The sequence below is a fragment of the Salvelinus alpinus genome, chromosome 9, assembly GCF_045679555.1.
Source record: "Salvelinus alpinus chromosome 9, SLU_Salpinus.1, whole genome shotgun sequence".
In the NCBI taxonomy this organism is placed as follows: Eukaryota; Metazoa; Chordata; class Actinopteri; order Salmoniformes; family Salmonidae; genus Salvelinus; species Salvelinus alpinus.
Window position 1 is genome coordinate 52,465,701 of NC_092094.1, and position 18,916 is coordinate 52,484,616.

The 18,916-nt window shown below is 41.1% G+C and overlaps 2 protein-coding genes and 1 long non-coding RNA gene across 5 annotated transcripts; 2 read left to right on the plus strand and 1 right to left on the minus strand.

Moving 5' to 3' along the window:
• The first annotated feature begins 2,072 nt into the window (after positions 1–2,072).
• LOC139530325 (uncharacterized) lies at positions 2,073–4,019 on the plus strand. The gene is made up of 2 exons (XR_011666006.1): positions 2,073–2,593; positions 2,755–4,019. It is a non-coding gene; the product is annotated as an uncharacterized lncRNA (long non-coding RNA).
• A 2,728-nt stretch (positions 4,020–6,747) lies between these two features.
• LOC139530329 (G/T mismatch-specific thymine DNA glycosylase-like) lies at positions 6,748–17,065 on the minus strand. Of its 3 annotated transcripts, none has more exons than XM_071326629.1 (11): positions 16,885–17,019; positions 16,532–16,602; positions 15,543–15,766; positions 14,965–15,164; positions 14,657–14,726; positions 14,250–14,385; positions 13,988–14,070; positions 13,777–13,871; positions 13,355–13,529; positions 7,432–7,557; positions 6,748–7,213 (listed from the first exon to the last, which is right to left on the minus strand). In XM_071326629.1, exons 2-11 carry the CDS (start codon positions 16,585–16,587, stop codon positions 7,068–7,070), a joined length of 1,311 nt encoding a protein of 436 aa, XP_071182730.1. In that variant the 5' UTR covers positions 16,588–16,602; positions 16,885–17,019; the 3' UTR covers positions 6,748–7,067. The 3 variants fall into 3 exon arrangements, with proteins under 3 accessions (XP_071182730.1, XP_071182731.1, XP_071182732.1); XM_071326631.1 differs by lacking the exon at positions 6,748–7,213 and adding an exon at positions 8,905–8,989; XM_071326630.1 differs by lacking the exon at positions 16,532–16,602 and having other exon boundaries at positions 16,885–17,065.
• Positions 17,066–17,263: 198 nt separating this feature from the next.
• uqcc6 (ubiquinol-cytochrome c reductase complex assembly factor 6) lies at positions 17,264–18,854 on the plus strand. The gene is made up of 3 exons (XM_071326633.1): positions 17,264–17,403; positions 17,852–17,991; positions 18,181–18,854. Exons 2-3 carry the CDS (start codon positions 17,884–17,886, stop codon positions 18,280–18,282), a joined length of 210 nt encoding a protein of 69 aa, XP_071182734.1. The 5' UTR covers positions 17,264–17,403; positions 17,852–17,883; the 3' UTR covers positions 18,283–18,854.
• The last annotated feature ends 62 nt before the right edge of the window (positions 18,855–18,916 follow it).

The window sequence follows — 18,916 nt, forward strand, 5'->3', positions numbered from 1 at the left end:
CAACTTGCCGTGTTTGGAGGAGGAGGAATGCTGCCTATGACCCCAAGAAACCATCCCCACCGTCAAACATGGAGGTGGAAACATTATGCTTTGGGGGTGTTTTTCTGCTAAAGGGACAGGACAACTTCACCGCATCAAAGGGACGATGGACGGGGCCATGTACCGTCAAATCTTGGGTGAAAACCTCCTTCCCTCAGCCAGGGTATTGAAAATGGGTCGTGGATGGGTATTCCAGCATGACAATGACCCAAAACACACGGCCAAGGCAACAAAGGAGTGGCTCAAGAAGAAGCACATTAAGGTCCTGGAGTGGCCTAGCCAGTCTCCAGACCTTAATCCCATAGAAAATCTGTGGAGGGAGCTGAAGGTTCGAGTTGCCAAACGTCAGCCTCGAAACCTTAATGACTTGAAGAAGATCTGCAAAGAGGAGTGGGACAAAATCCCTCCTGAGATGTGTGCAAACCTGGTGGCCAACTACAAGAAACGTCTGACCTCTGTGATTGCCAACAAGGGTTTTGCCACCAAGTACTAAGTCATGTTTTGCAGAGGGGTCAAATACTTATTTCCCTCATTAAAATGCAAATCAATTCATAACATTTTTGACATGCGTTTTTCTGGATTTTTTTGTTGATATTCTGTCTCTCACTGTTCAAATAAACCTACCATTAAAATTATAGACTGATCATTTCTTTGTCAGTGGGCAAACGTACAAAATCAGCAGGGGATCAAATACTTTTTTCCCTCACTGTATATAGTGTTTTTGTGGCAACCGTTAGTGGTAGTGTGTGCCAGTTTAAGTGGTTTTATTGTTATGTTGATGAAGGTTGAGCACCTCATTTGTCCACTCCCAGTTCTACAAGCTTTGTAAGAGCCTGTGACAATCAAGAGCTGCACTGTTAAGAGGGTTTACTGTGCATTTTCTAGTAACTTAATGGCAGTTGGTCACCAGGAAGTTCATGTTTATTTTTCAATAAATTACTGTCAGCTTGCTACAAGTAGTTATTGTAAAATTCACAGTACTGTGGCTGATCCCTGTCATGCTCACTGACTTGTTGGTGTGACAGGAAGGTCAGTTGGCTCTCAACAAAAATGTTGAGGTCTGATGAGGGAGGCTGAGTCAAGTGTACTCACCACAAAGAATGATTTGTAGTTGTCAGCTAATGTTAAGCTATCTTGTAATCAGTAAAGTTCAGTGAAAGTACAGTAAGTTAATGGCAGCTAGTTGCAGATAAGTTACTAGCAGTTACTGGCTATTAAGTTACAGTGAATTTGGATAGCTTTTTGACACTGATAGCTAGGGCTGGGCGATAAATCAATAATTGTCGAGGTAATTACTTACCCCAATAACGATATAAAAACGTTTAGATACATGTTCGATATGTTGATGTGATGTAGAATAATTAGGAACAGCGGTCCATTTCACCTCTGTGACGCAGCAGGGACGTGCGGAGAAGTGACAATATGGACGTGAAGAGGTATACGCGCACTAAAAACCACTTAGCACCTCGAGTGATGGAGTAGCCACTATTAACCACGAAAAATTAGTGGTGTAGGCGAAAACAGTGGCAGTGATAGCCATGGAGAAGGAGCAACCAACGAAGAAATTATTGATAAAAAAAGGTTAAACTGTTTCAGTTATTTGGAAGTGGTTTGGCTTTTTGAAGTCCGACAAAGAGCAGAGCGATGTTCGGTGCAAATTGTGCCGTAGACAGGTGGCTACCCTACCAAGTCTGGTACTACCAAGTCTGGTACGACCTTTAGAAAGTTTGAGCCACGGTATTGATAAACGCCCCTCAAGCACTAGCCAATCTAGGGATGTTTGCCCGAAGCAGTCAACACTGACAGCGTTTATGCCCTACGAGCAAATGTAACAGTTTAACTTTAGTCCGTTCCCTCGCCCCGACCCGGGCGCGAACCAGGGACCCTCTGCACACATCAACAACAGTCACCCACGAAGCATCGTTACCCATCACTCCACAAAAGCCGCGCAAGGGGAACCACTACTTCAAGGTCTCAGAGCAAGTGATGTCACCGATTGAAAGGCTATTAGCGCGCACCACCGCTAACTAGCTAGCCATTTCACATCCGTTACACAAACATGGAAAATACATCACAAATGCTATTATGCATTGCATTGCTAAGAACATGCTACCAATTAGCACAGTCGAAAATGAAGGTTTCAAGAGGCTTATCAATTTAATTGACCACAGGTACGTGCTCCCTGGACGCAAACATTTCTCTCACACCGCACTGCCTAAACTCTACGCTGAATGTCGGAAAAACGTTGAGGAACAGACAGATTTTACGATATGTGGTCTAGTAACACGTAAGCCTTACGTTAGCCTCACTATCCACTATATTGACAAAGAGTGGAATCTTCGAAATAAATGCCTTCAAGCATCATACGTTCCCGACGACCACACGGGTGAAGCTATAGCAGGGGGGCTCATTGACGCTCTCGCCTCCTGGGGACTCAGTCAAGACAGACAAGTCTGCATTACAACGGATAGTGGTGCAAACGTCGTGAAGGCTGCTCAAATCAACAAATGGACCCGACTGTAATGTTTTGGACATCATCTGCACTTGGCCATTGGTAAGTAACTTTGTCAATTGTGTATATTGAAGTGATTGGTTAGATGAAACTGAATGTGCAATTTTTTTCATCAACTGATAAAGTTAAATATTACATTTGTACATAACTAAAGGGATTATTGTGATTTTAACATTTCATTAAAATCTCTTGATTTCTCTTAGAGAGAGTGGGTAGAGACAAACGGGTGGATCAAGCAATTGAAGTGTGTAAGAAACTGGTAGGTGCCTTTTCCTATTCGTGGAAAAAGAAGAGACCTGGCAGTTGCTCAAAAAGAACACAACCTACCACAGCACAAGTTGGTGACAGTCGCCTACCAGGTGGGGATCACGTCAAAACATGGTGCAAAGAGTACTGGAGCAGAAAGCCATTTCACAGGTCTTGTCCAGTGACAAGAAGACCCGGCACTTATCTCCCACCTATACGAATATAGATGTTCTTGAGTCCATCAACCAGGCATTGACCCCACTCCTAGAATTCACGGATGCTCTGTCTGGTGAGTATTATGTCAAGTGTGTCTTGCCAGTACTACACCTGTTCAATACAGAGGTCATGAAACCTGATGATGTTGAAACAGAGCTCACCCAAACCATCAAAACGGTAGTCATGGACTATCTGAATGAGAAATATGATGACCTCCTGAACATAGCCTCATTGGTCGACCCTCGAATTTAAAACACATTACATCAAAGAGGAGAAGGTGGGCCACATAAAAGCAAGAGCTGTCTCAGAGATGGCCAATGAGTGACAAGAAAACCCAAGCCCAGCACAGGGAGACATTGCTGCCGCTTCACTACAACTGCCAGCTAAAAAGAGAAAGTCACTGGGCAGTTTTTTCAAAAAGCCGTGCTCCACCATCACAGGTCTTACTGAAATCCAGCTGGTAGAAAAGGAACTCAGCTGCTACCTCCAATCTCCTGATGCTGACGGTGAAACCAATCCACTGGACTGGTGGAAGATCCACCCCAAACAACTTTCCCAAAGTCAGCCACCTGGAAAAGCGCTACCTGTGCATTCCTGCGACCAGCTCCCCCTCAGTGTGTTTTTAGCACAGGTGGCAACATAGTGACCTGCCATAGGGCAGCTTTAAAGCCAGAGACCGTAGACAGACTTGTGTTTCTTGCTTGTAACCTGTAAGACAACTACCCCAACTTCAACTGTGATGTGCCATTAGGCAAACAGTTATAATGCATATTGACTTGCACTGTTTTTTTCTATTTCTTGTTCATAACTTAAGGTTTTATAGCTTTAAAAAAAAGTGGAGTTAATGTAATTTGTGAGTTCTTCTACTTCTGACAATAAATAAGAAACATTGAAGCCTTTGGTTTGTTCAGGCAGGCTTGAGTCTGAAACAGATATGCACCTTTTAAACATTATTTGATTAAAATTGTGATAATTATCATTAAAGCTAGAGACAGTAGACAGACTTGTCTTTCTTGCTTGTAACTTGCAAGACAACTAGTCAACATAAACTGTGATGTGCCATTAGGCTAACAGTTATAATGCATATTGACATGCACTATATTATTTGTAAAAAAATTACTTCTTACTCATGACTTGTAAGGGTTTACAGCTTTAAAAAAAATTGGAGTTAAAATGTTATTTGTGAGTTCTACTTCTGACAATAAATAAGAAACATTAAAGTATTCGTTTTTTTCAGGCAGGCTTGAGTCTGAAGCAGAAATTACCCTTTAAAAACATTATTTGATTAATATTGTGATAATTATTGTTATTGAATGGAAAAAAATATATATATATCGTGATCATTTATTTGCCATGTCGCCCAGCCCTACTGATAGCTAGTTGCCAGTTAGGTAAAGCAAAATTCACAGCAACTTACAGGCTACTAACTTCCATTAATTTACTGTAAAATGCACAGTAGCCTCTTAATTGTCACATGCTCTTACAAAGATTGCAGAACTGACATTGATAAAAGAGGTGGTCAACCTTTGACAACATAACCATAAACCACTTAAGCACCCTACCTGAAAAATGGTTACACATCACCCTCAAAGAACCCCTCAATAAAAAAAATGTGTGTGTGTAGTAACAACATTGCATTAACATGTTTCTTTACTACTTTAGCCATGTTTTGCATTGTGTTGAAAGATTTGTTACACAATAGAGCCCCACGATGGTGTCATAATACCCATAAAACCTAGCGGTCAAACATGGAAATGGTTCCAATTGTTTTTTCCACCATTCATTTTTCCCATAGGGAATTTTAGTAGCACTTCAAATAAGGGTTGTGTTTCGTGTAGCCTTACCCTGGTGTGACGTTTTGAAAACCAATGTAAATTTCTCTCGGACCAGGTGATTTTTATCAATATATTAATCTCTATTTACTTTGATTCAAAAATGCTAATTAGCATCAAAGTAGACATCATGCAAGACTACAAATCCCTGCAAGTTCCTGCTTGTCATCTCCAGCTGACACCTTTGCTAACAGGTATTGTGTCAATTTAAAACTTGCACAAGACATTTCAAAGAATTGCCAATTTCAAGAAATTTTGCCAATTTATGAATTACTCAGTTTAGCTAACATTACATCGTAATCCAGAAATTCTTACCTTTGCCTCAATTCGGCAGTCTCATCTAGATCATGGCATTTGTAGTTCTTTATGATAGCCACATTAACAGCTAATTAGCGTTTAATTTTGGGGGGTAAATACAGTAAATATTGATTTTACCTGGTGGTCCAAGAGAGATTTCCACGGTTATCAAAATGTCACGCCAGGGTAAGCCTACACAAAACACATCCCTTATTTTAAGTGTTTCTAAAATCCCCTATGGGAAAAATGAATGGTGGAAAAACGATTAGAACCCTTTCCTTGTTTGACTGCTAGGTTTTATGGGTATTATGACTCATACTGTGGTCCTCTATAGGAATAAAGACAATCCTATTCCACTTGTGGCTGTGAAAAAAAACAAAAAAACGATGCAATTACAACAGTACTACAATAGCGTATTAGTGTCAGAACAACTGAACTTACCCATGTCTACCATTTGTGTTTTAATATTGAAGATTTTAAACCCAACATCATCTACACCAGATAAGTCCAGCGTTTATTCAGGCCAGGCTTTAAGGTTTGAATGGGATAATCTATATTTTCTTTAGGGTCAATATAAATCCTCAATTACACAACAAAGTATAGCCTCAAAACAAGACTGAGTTACAGGGAGCAAGATTTTGTCCTCAAAAAGATACAACCCAGTAAGTAAATTGAAACACACTCATAATCCATGAGTAGAATTCAGCCACTCGCTACACTTTATAGACTGATTGACATGATGTATACAGAAGAATTGTCCTTATTCCTATAGAGGACCACAGGTGTGTCAGGAAAGCTTGATTCAGCTGCAGGTAGCCTTGCGGTTAGAGCGTTGGGCCAGTAACCGAAAGGTTGCTGGATCGAATCCCTGAGCTGACAAGGTAAAAATCTGCCGTTCTGCCCCTGAACAAGGCAGTTAGGCCACTGTTCCCCAGTAGGCCATCATTGTAAATAAGAATTTGTCCTTAACGGACTTGCCTAGTTACATTAAAAAATAAATAAAGCTACAATCCATGTAAAATTATGAACACCTCCACCTAAACATTTTGGTTACGGTAAGACATGCTTATTTCTGTTTAATGAAAGGCGTGATTCAATTCTGGGTCCATTAACATTTTCACATGTGAAATTGTAAGTTGTCCGTTTCATTTATTTGGCAATTACTTTGCTGCTCTGCTGAAGTGAAATATATGGGTCAGTATTAAAATTAATGATACAACGCCATAATCATCAGTCACAAGGAGGAAACTGGGGCTACCTTCACCTGATCTTGAGCAACTGAAACTGTCTGTGTGCAAAAAGGCCTCGAGAGACCTGCTGGCAAGGTGGCCGTGAATCCAGAAGATGAAAATTAGGGGCATGTTCATTAGGGCACACGGTACGGTAAAAAAAAAAACACTAAACATTTCAGTTCATCCCCGTTGTTCTGTTTTCTTCAAAGCTTTCCGCAGTTGAAGTCACTAAACAAAAAACGGAAGCAAACGGAGAGGTAACTATCCGAATATCTCAACAAAAGAAACACTTGTTTTCGTTTCCCGTTGCAATACGGTGTGCCCTAATGAGTCATGAACAATGTACATCAATAAGTTCTGCGATCACACAAAATAACTGTGTCAGTTTTACAACTGATTTAATATCTCGGTAATAACAAACTTGAAAATTCCAGAGCACAATTACACAAGTGAGATATACGACAAAATTCCATTCTTTAAAAATATAAAAATAAGACACTGGACACATGCTGTATGAAATGCAATAAATAGTTACAAAATTAAGAAAAAAATGGCCTGTGTTTTAAAGAGGATTTGAAAATGGGAGTCCAGTCAAGATGGGCCATTTCCCCTCAGTCTTCCTTCTAGTGTAACGCATGCATTATGATGCCTCAGAAACGGTATGACCCAATGACTCTTCTTGTGGGACCTTCTTCAAAAGGTTTCTGCTCCCAACTGAGGTTGAGGTACATTGCTACTGTTACAGCTAATGTCCGGTATCTGGTCCGCAAACGACTGTGTCATCCACTGGTCGTATGGCATGTGGCTCATTGCTGTAGCTTGGTCCTTATTGGGCATTCCTGAAAGAAGCAAAAAAAACAAATAGAATAATATTAATTACATATGTCATTTTAGATTAACAATGTCATTTTAGATTAACAAACTTAAAACCTGTATGACTAGTGATGCTAACTTGTCTCATCTTTCGGGTCTACTTTTTGATCAGCCTCAGATGGCCCGGGTTAACTAACGAAAGTAAAAAACACAAGCACTCTGGTCTTCAGAAACCTACTCTCACCTGTCTCTTTGGTGGAGGAAATGTTGCAGTAGCTGGTGCTTTGCTTTGCATCCTGGCGCGCCCCACCGCAGTTCTCGTACTCAGGATCCACCTGCTCTTCCTTGATGGCCATCCTCTTAGCATCCTCTGTAGCGCAGTGATCCAGAAATACAAGGTTACTCATCTTCAACACTCTGAACTGCCTTGCAAAGGATAAATGAATGTCATTTGTTTGTCATGTACACCAAATGATTGAATATAATTTGCGTAACATGAAGGGTATGATTATTATCATATCAGTCATATTCATTATGCTAGGGTGTCTACCCACTGTGCCCAGAGTGGGTGAAAACGTGCTTTGGTGATGAAATTTCACTTCCTTATGTTATAAAATACATTTTAGCAAGACAAATGATTATTCATGTTCTGAATCGTTCAGTGGGATCTTTCTCTAACATATAATTAACATAATATCTAAAAAGTTGGACTTTGTAAGATAATAGATCCGATAATAAGTACCGAGCTCTGACATAGCCATGCAGGTTTTTCATAACTTTTGAGGATTTTACAATTTGTGGTCGTTGTTTCCGTGGGTGGCAAAAAGTAAAATTAGCATGACATGAGCTGAATTAATGTAAAAGGCTTTTGAAAATAAGCTTGGTAAACTCTCAATGCTCCGTTGACATGTCACAAAGATATGCTTGTTTTTGTGAGAATTCCTTGAACAAGAACAGGAATTTCAAAATTAATATGAGTAATGTGTACTAAAATATGAAAATACTACATGTCATGTCTCAAAATCCTACCTCTATATTGTTTTATGTCCTGCAGATTCAAGAAGAAACATGAGTTCAACGGGAAAGTGAGCCTGTCAGGTAGCCAGTCGCCTTTAATTCTTGCACAGAATCCAGCGTAGCTGACGCGACGCAACTTTCCAGATTTTATTTTTACCACTTTTTCCACTGCCATGGATTTAGTCACCCTAATTCTGACCATATTACAAGGGTAAACACTCCAACAACTTTTGAACCGTTTATGATAGAGACCTGATGTTTGGACCATTGGTTTTCTTTGAGGGTTATCTACACAATTAACATATGTTACCCATTGTTCAAAATGTGTCTTTGATTGGACACCCTACTTATCAATGACATTATATTCAGTGTATATAGTGTCTTTAGAAAGTATTCACACCCCTTGACTTTTCCCACATTTTGTTGTGTTACAGCCTGAATTTAACATGGATTGAATTGAGATTGTGTCACTGGCCTACACACAATACCCCATAATGTCAGTGTAATTATGTTTTTAGAATTCTTTTACAAATTAATTTAAAAAATGAATAGATTATATGTCTCGAGTCCATAAGTATTCAACCCCTTTTATGGCAAGCCTAAATACATTCAGGAGTAAAAATTGGCTTAACAAGTCACATAAGTTGCATGGACTCACTCTGTGTGCAATAATAGTGTTTAACATGACTTAATTGACTACCTCATCTCTGTACCCCTCACAGTCAAGCAGCGAATTTCAAAACACAGACCAGGGAGGTTTTCCAATACCTCGCAAAGAAGGGCACCTATTGGTAGATGGTAAAGGGGGAAAAAAAGCAGAAATTGAATATCCCTTTGAGCATGGTGAAGTTATTAATTACACTTTGGATGGCGTATCAATACACCCAGTCACTACAAAGATAGGCGTCCTTCTTAAGTTGCCGGAAAGGAAGGTAACCGATTAGGGAAATTTACCACGAGGCCAATGGTGACTTTAAAACAGTTACAGAATTTAATGGCTGTGATAGGAGAAAACTGAAGATGGATCAACAACATTGTAGTTACTTCACAATACTAACCTAAATTACAGAGTGAAAAGGGGCCTCCCGAGTGGCGCAGCGGTCTAAGAGGCGTCACTACATACCCTGGTTTGTTCCCAGGCTGCGTCACAACCAGCCGTGATCGGGAGTCCCATAGGGCAGCACACAATAGGCCCAGCGTCATCCGGGTTAGGGAAGGGTTTGGCCAGGGGGGTAGGCCTTCATTGTAAATAAGAATTTGTCCTTAACTGACTTGATGACAAGATTTTTGTGTGTTATTTCTTACATTATTAGCCCAAGAAGTTTGTGTTGTTACATACAGCCGGAAAGAACTTTTGGATATCAGAGCGGCGGTAACTCCCCAGCAATACAACAAAGACGACGACTTTCCCGAATTGGATCCTTTGTTCGTACCTCCCCAGGGTAATTTAACTTATCCCAGAGGCTGCTCCAAGATGCCGCCGGCGGAGAAGAGGTATTCGGAGTGGACTCCTAGTCAGACTAAGGAGACGTGCACACCATCCACCGCTTCAGAGTATATTACTCGCTAATCTTCAGCCTCTGGACAATAAAGTAGACGAGCTCAGGGCGAGGACCTCCATCCAGAGAGACATCAGGGACTGTAACATACTCTCACGGAATCATGGCTCTCTCCGGATATACTGTCCCCATCCATACAGGCAGCTGGGTTCTCAGTACATTGCGCAGACAGGAATAAATAACTGAGAGTTGAGTCCATTTTGCTCCTCCCTTCCTATAGGCAGAAACTCACAGGAAGTGCTCGTACTAAGGTCTATTCAACGCTGGCCTGACCAATCAGAATCCATGCTTCAAGATTGTTTTGATCACGCGGACTGGGATATGTTCAGAGAATAACATCGATGCAAACACTGACACGTGTATAGCAGATGTTGTTCTCACTGTGACTATTAAAACCTACCCAAACCAGAAACCGTGGATAGATGGCAGCATTCACGCAAAACTGAAAGCGCAAACCACTGCATTTAACCATGGCAAGGTGACTGGGAATTTATTTTATCTTTATTTAACTTGGCAAGTCAATATGGTTGAATAAAAACAGTGTAGTTATTCCCTCCGTAAAACAATTAAATAGGCAAAACGTCAGTACAGAGACAAAGTGGAGTCGCAATTCAACAGCTCAGACACAAAACGTATGTGGCAGGGTCTACAGACAATCACGGATTACAGAGGGAACATCAGCCACGTCGCGGACACTGACGTCTTGCTCCCGGACAACCTAAACACCTCCTTCGCCCGCTTTGAGGATAACACAGTGCCACCGACGCAGACAGCTCCCAAGGACTGCGGGCTCTCATTCTCCCAGGCCGACATGAGTAAAACATTTAAATTTGTTAACCCTCGCAAGGCTGCCAGCCCAGACAGCATCCCTAGCAGTGTCCTCAGAGACAGCACAGACCAGCTGGCTGGAGTGTTTACAGACATATTCAATCTCACCCTATCCCAGTCTGCTGTCCCCACTTGCTTCAATATGGCCACCATTGTTCCAGTACCCAAGAAAGCAAAGGTAACTGAACTAAATTAATATTGCCCCGTAGCACTCACTTCTGTCATCATGAAGTGCTTTGAGAGGCTAGTTAAGGATCATGTCACCTCTACCTTATTCCCTAGACCAACTTCTATTTGCATACAGCCCCAATAGATCTACAGACGATGCAATTGCCATTGCACTGCACACCTCCCTATCCCATGTGGATAAGAGTAAAACCCATGTAAGAATCCTGTTCATTGACCATTGCTCATCATTCAACACCATAGTACCCTCCAAGCTCATTAAGCTGAGGGCCCTAGGTCTGAACCCCGCCCTGTGCAACTGGATCCTGGACTTCCTGACGGGCTGCTCCCAGATAGTGAAGGTAGGAAACAACACCTCCACTTTGCTGATCCTCAACACTGGGGCCCCACAAGGGTGCATGCTCAGCCCCCTCCTGTACTCCCTGTTCACCCATGACTGCGTGACCACGCATGCCTCCAACTCAATCATCAAGTTTGCAGACGACACAGAAGTAGTAGGCCTGATTACCAACAATGACGAGACAGCCTACAGGGAGGAGGTGAGGGCCCTGGCGGAGTGGTGCCAGGAAAATAACCTCTCTCAACAAAAAGAAAGGAGATGATCGTGGACTTCAGGAAACAGCAGAGGGAGCACCCCCCCTATCCACATCGACGGGACCTCAGTGGAGAAGGTGAAAAGCTTCAAGTTCCTCTGCATACACATCATCGATAATCTGAAATGGTCCACCCACACAGACAGTGTGGTAAAGAAGGCACAACAGCACATCTTCAACCTCAGGAGGCTGAAGAAATTTGGCTTGGCCGCTAAGACCCTCAAACTTTTACAGATTAACAATTGAGAGCATCCTGTTGGGCTATATCACCGCCTAGTACGGCAACTGCGCTGACCTCAACCGCAGGGCTCTCCAGAGGGTGGTGCAGTCTGCCAAACGCATCACCGGGGGCACACTGCCTGCCCTCCAAGACACCTACAGCACCTGATGTCACAGGAAGGCCAAAAAGATAATCAAGGCCATCAACCACACGATCCACGCCCTGTTCACCCCGCTACCATACCGATGGTGAGGGCAGTACAGGTATATCAAAGCTGGGACCGAGAGTCTGAAAAACAGCTTCTATCTCAAAGCCATCAGATTGTTAAATAGCCGTCTACCACCCGGCTACTCAACCCTGCACCTTAGAGTCTGCTACCCTATATACATAGAATCACTGGTCAAATGTTGACATAACGCTCGACTCATTTCATATGTACATACTGTATTCTACTGTATTTTAGTTAATGCCACTCCGACATTAATCGTCCTAATATTTATGTATTTCTTAACTCCATTCTTTTACGTTAGACGTGTGTGTTGTTGTGAATTGTTCGATATTACTAAACTGTTAAACTGTTGGGGCATATCCAACACAACACATCACTGACTACCACTCTTCATATTTTCAAGCATGGTGGTGGGTGCATCATGTTATGGGTATGCTTGTCATCGGCAAGGACTGGGGAGTTTTTCAGGATAAAAAAAAAGAGATGGAATGGAGCAAAGCACAGGCAAAATCCTAGAGGAAAACCTGGTTCAGTCGGATTTCCAACAGACACTGGGAAACAAATTCACGTTTCAGCAGGACAATAACCTAAAACACAAGATCAAATATTCACTGGAGTTGCTTACCAAGACAGCATTGAATGTTCCTGAGTGGCTTAGTTGCAGTTTTGACTTAAATCTGCTTGAAAATCTATGGTAAGACTTGAAAATGGCTGTCTAGCAATGGTCAACAACCAACTTGACAGAGCTTGAGAAATGTTTAAAAGAATGTGCAAATAATTGTACAATCCAGGTGTGCAAAGCTCTTATTAAGAGACTTACTCAGAAAGACTGCCAAAGTTGATTCTAACATGTATTGACTCAGGGGTGTGAATATTTACGGTAAGAAAACATTTCTGCATTTAGTTTTCAATAAAAATGTCTAAACATGTTTTCACTTAGTCATTAGGGGGTATTATGTGTAGATAATGTATATATACACACAGTACCAATTAAAAGTTTGTACTCATTCCAGGGTTTGACTTTATTTTCTACTTTGTAGAATAATAGTGAAGACATCAAAACTATGAAATAACACATACGGAATCATGTAGTAACAAAAAAAAAGTGTTAAACAAATCAATGTATTTTATATTTGAGAATCTTCAATGTAGCCACCCTCTGCCTTGATGACAGCTTTGCACACTAGGCATTCTCTCAACTAGCTTCATGAGGTAGTCACCTGGAATGCATTTCAATTAACAGGTGTGCCTTGTTAAAAGTTAATTTGTGGATTATTATACAATGTAGAAAATAGTCAAGCTAAAGAAAAGCCCTGGAATGAGTAGGTGTGTCCAAACTTTTGACTGGTACTGTATATATGTAATCCATTTCCATTTACTGCCTGTAACAACAAAAATGTGGAATAAATCAAAGGGTTTGAATACTTTCTGATGCAGTGTATAAGAGATTCAGTATCCGGCTTTCACACGTTCGTTCTGAAATAGCCAAATGAACGAGACTTTGAAGTGTGGCAAAGGGAGACTAATTCAGTTACCTTTGGCAAGTCCCAAGTCGAAGTGGTACTCTGTCTCTTGCACCTCACGGGCGACTGGGGCCACACCCTTGATCTTGTCCCGTAGCTCCTTCAGCTTGATGTAGAAGTGAACCTTGTCCTGAGCGCGGGGGAACTGGGCACAGCGGGGGCTTGACGAGGGCATCAAGTAGCACACCTGGGGTGTATTTAATGAGTGAAAACGTTCGCAACATTGCAGGTAGGAATGTAATGTGTAGAGCCGACATGACTCACAAACACTAAACTTGATCTACACACAATACATTTCTATCCGAATATTCTAGAACACTGCACCCTCTTGAACAGACCCCAAAACAACAGTAGGACCAGCCAATCAGAGAATGGCTACAAACATCAAGATACAAACATTTGCGACTTCTTTCTATTTTGGTAAAACTACTTACCGTTTTGGTTTCTGGGATTGTGTACGGCTGTAAGCCGAACTCGAGTTTCTTTGCCTTCACACCAAAGATCTCTTTGCTGAAAATTTCGTAAATACCTGCCAAAGAAGAGCAATGCAATGAATATCATTTTTAATAGTAAGTTAAGTGTAAAAGACAGCATTAAAAAAAAAACTACAATTATAATTACTGATATCCTCTAAAATGTTCTCACATTTTCCATTGAAAGCTGCAATTAGTGGCTTGTATTTCTTCAGCTTCTCTACCAATTGATGGCCTCCTTCACGAAACTCTTTGCTGTAGAAATAGCAACAGTTAGCCTAGACAATGAACAGCCAATTAACCATGATGACAATTCTAAACTAAAAGAGAAAACACATCATGCAAGTTAGTTTTATTACTGTGATGTTACGTTTAATAACATACATTTGACAATTACTATACATTTGAAAAAAAAAAAGAAAAGGGTTTGACACCTTGAGAGGTCTTTGCTTCCTGGCGTTGTCCTCTCCACCATGTTGGTAAAGCCAATGCCATACTTCTCCGGTAGGTTTTGATCGTGCATGTGGTTGAGTTGCTCATCAGTGAGACCAGAGAGGAACAGGCATTTCCCTAAGTTCCGAAACAAGAACAAGCTCAATCACTTTCATCATCGTGCTCACTAGGCACGAAACGGAAGAAAGCTGTCTCAAATGAGTTAAGCAGGGAGGTACTATCTGAACTTGTCCAACAAGAACAGCTAGCTTTTGTTTTCCGTTGCACACCGTTTTTCTACGGTGTGCCCCAATAAACATGACCCTGATCAAGCAGTCAGAATGTCATATTACAGTATTCTGGATATATGGAAATAGAAGAGAAAAAAATAATACTGAGTGAAACGTACAAAAATGATTTCCTGGGTTTGGGTAATGTCGTCCCTTGTAGGCTGACAATAGTCCTGGATTGATACCAATCTGAGAAAGGGATAATACAATACCTTATTATTGCAACATGCTAGAGATTTTTTTTTAAATAAGTAATTTTTGAGATTTACACATAATTCATAGCTTTAATCTAATTAGCATTTGCGTTTGATCCACGGGCTATCATTAGGGGGCAGATAAAACAAAATGTAGCCAAACTTCACATCAAAAGTCCTACTCGACATTCCCACTCCGAAAATGTCACCCATTGAATGACGTTAAAACTCACTATCAAAATGTCGAGGTTGTGGTCAATAATGTCTGGCAGGGTTTTGGCCATGACCTCATCCACTGACATGCCATTGAAGCGGTTAAGGGTCCTTTTGGCTTTCTTCAGAGCTTCTGCCTGATCGTGTTCCTCCTGCGGTTGGCCCTCCCCCGGCTTCTGTTTGGGAGGCCTACCTCTCTTTCTCTTCCCTGGCATTGGAGCTAAAAGAAAGAAAATGAACACGTTTGACGGGAATCTGTTTGAGGCGAGGTGCAGAATCACTTATCTTGATCACATAATGAGTGCCTATCTGGGAAGCAAGGTGATTTCTAGATCAGTGATCTCAAACATTCCCACTGATTCTGTGAATGGTGCTAGACAAATATAATTGAATTGATTGACCAATTGATTACAGGAACAGCACTGCACAAGGATGGGTGAATTCATGTTAATACCAGGGAGATGGGGACTGGGGAAAATGTGTTTACGGTATGTGGAGGAAAGAGAGCACAGAGTGGCAAATCGAGCTGTACAAATATTTACCAAGCAAACATGGTAGATTGCATGGCTAAGTAGGGGGAGGGGCAGTAATCACGTACCTTGTGATGTATCCACAGGCTGATGATGTTGGACAATTGGCTCTTGATGGCCGAGGAAGTCATGATGGAAGTCCAGCTCTTGGTGGACTGGGAGCTCCTGGTGGACCGACAGCTCTGTCATGACCAGGTCCTCTCTGGATCCCTCCATGTAATGGCCCATATGACCTGTGTTATGGTACTGCATCACATGTTGAGCTTGGGGGTGCTGCTGGGTGGACTGGTACCTACAGGTCGAGAAGACAACAGGACAAGAGGCAGACTGGGGTGACACTATCTTCTTGTTTTCATGGGATTTGTCCCGAGATGAGACGAAACTGATGACAAACAAATGACGCACCAACGATGGGAGGGCCCATAGAGGAATTGTTCAGGCTCCTAGGATCTCAGAATGAGTTTACATCAATGATAGCGGCCTTCAAAGAATACATGTTTCACACACACATTGGTTTGACATGTCGTTTCCTGGTCAGAAAAAAAAAAAACTTATGGCCCAATCATTTGATATGGATGTGTGCTATTAATGACCATGTTTTAATGAAGCACATTTTTTAAGGTCTAGAATTACTTTAGTTAAATCTCAATGGCCTATCAATGACACGTTGCCTCATACTCTGCATCAACAGAGTAACTTTGCATATACACTTCCAATGACCGTTTTTTCTTTGCAACTCTTGCATTTGATCATGTACCATGTAGAGATGTCTTTGTTTTGTCGGTCTGTTTTTCTGAATTCCCGCCTGTCTTGTCAGTCTATACAGGACCATTATTGCTTCTTCATTTTAAAAGTAGTGTTGCAATAAGAAGCATGCTTTTCCTGAATGTGTTTGTGATGACAATTAAGCATAGCCTAGTGTAGGCCTCGACAATAGTAACTGTTTTGTCAGTTATTTATTTCATATATGTATTTTGATATAGACTGCACTGACACTCCACAACAATTTTATTTTAAGCAAACCCTCCAACACCAATGCATTTGGAGGACAACTCACCACTGTTGGAGATAATCCGTAGGAACCGTCAGTGACGTATACTGCTTTTCTTCCATCTTTACGAGGATTTACTTAAATAAATTAATATTCATGTTGCTGTTAGCTACAATGATATGCCTTTACGCTGTAAGTTACCACAGTAGGAGTATTGACAAGCTGTAGGTCTTTAGATTTGGCAAACGGATTGTTATCATAGCACCACAAAGACGTCTGGTGGTAGGAAGGGCTACGGACAACCAACATTCATTCTAGCTACACAGTCTACTATACTAAAAAAAGCTTTCTGGAAAATTGCGAGGAGGGTATATAAACGTGCTAGCGTAACTAATAAAATATGTTGTGTAGAGACATACCTGTTATACATATGTTTACAATTCCCTTTTCAGCAAATGCACCGAATGAGGGCGATCAATGCACCCAAAACAAAGACCATTTAGGAACATTGGGGGGATCTGTCTTCAGTTTGTTGGCTTTTGCTTAGCAAAAGTATTTGCATTGTCGCCACCTACTGGTTTGGAGTATGGAGCTGGGCTCACATCAACTTGGCTTTTGTGCCATTAACCCATTATATTTAAATGTAGCTTATCTACATAATGTAGGTACATTACGCTTTTGACCAGAATGAAAAAGTAGTTTCAGAATTTCACAACTAAAGATTCCATCTCTCGAAAATGGAACGCGATAGGTGGCAGTAGCGCGCCAATATTACCCACACAGGTAACATAACATTCTAAAAAAGAAGAAGAAGAAGGCTGTGTTAGCAGAGCTGTTACGTTAAGTGACCTGCCGATGTGCTTCAATGATAAATAGATTTCTGTTGGATAACGACCGTTTTTCAAACCCGCCTTTTGTCTGTTTCAGAATAGAGCAAGGTAATGTTAATAGCTGAGTGCAAGTGTTTATTTTAGGTGGTATGACTATGGAGCAAAGACAAAATATCTACTACTAGCTTGCTAGCTACTTAGCTAGCTAGCTAGGTAACGTTACATATGCTAAGTGACATAGCTAGCTAAGGATTGAGATATAAGAGATTTTGGAGACCTAGAACTACTGTAGCAGTATGGCAATGGATCCCTGATGATGTGCCATGTAATGTCAGAAAATCTGGGTTTAACATGTAAACTATGTGTTTCTTGTGGCTGTGATTATTGAAAGTCATGAATGTACCCTACTACAACTCCTTAGCATGTTGTGTTGATTATTCGATACAATAATGATGTTAGGGTTAGCACAACGCCCACCCACCTGGAACCAATCAAAATTTTCCAGCTTCATGCTAATGACTATCACTATACCACTGTCTGTCTCTCCCCCGTATAGGTAACTGATTGGTCCTCTTGGCTGATGTGAAGATGCCAGCTGGTGTGTCTTGGCCTCGGTACCTGAGGATGTTTGGTGCCAGTGTACTATCTATGTTTGTCGGAGCAGAGGTTGTCCATCAGTACTACAGACCCGATCTGGTAAGCATGGAAACAAACTCCTATCCTTCCCCATTTTGCTTTTTCATTATATGACCACATGTATCGTAAAATGAAGGGTCCACATTGTCTTGTGTTTTGCGTACTTGCTCATAAGATCATAAATGCATTGCTTATAATGTTGCTGATACTCCAATGTAATGCATGCACCTTTTTATTTCCCTTTGCCAGACTATTCCAGAAATCCCTCCCAAACCTGGCGAATTGAGGACTGAACTGCTGGGATTTAAAGCCAGAGAAGAGGCTGCTGCCGTTGCTGCCCAAAGACAGTGACCCTTTCCATAGACTGATTAAATTTTTGTACAGTATCTAACTAGAGCAATCCTTGTACATATTGCACATGTTTAAAAACCACATAGGGACAAATGTGAATAAGAAAAATTGGATGTACCTGTGTGTATCACATTTGTTTTGAAACGAATGTGGTATAAGTTGACGTGTGCAATGCTATTCAAAGTTGCTCCAGGCAATGATGTGTTCACATGGCTGGATGGAGCTTCAGGCTCCTCAGACTATAAAAAAAATGGAACCTTTATTTAACTAGGCAAGTTAGTTAATAACAAATTCTTATTTACATTTAGGTCAGGAGCCTACAATTGTGTTTATCGAACCTATTGTCATGGAGAACTCATGAGGTCTAGAGTATAGGACAACTTCCAGAGCAGACACCTCTTTGCTGTTCTTGATGTGAGAGCCATAGCAAAGTGAGCTCAAGTTTTAACCATGTCTTTTGATGGATCACTCATGTAGATTCTGCGCAGACTAGTATGAGTATGTCAGATACTGTATGTATGAAATGTTCATTGGGTTTTAAATCAACAGATGTGAATAAAATGTTTATTGTGTTTATGCTTTTAATAGACTTTTATGTTGGGTCCACACGCAACAACAACAAAATATATATCAT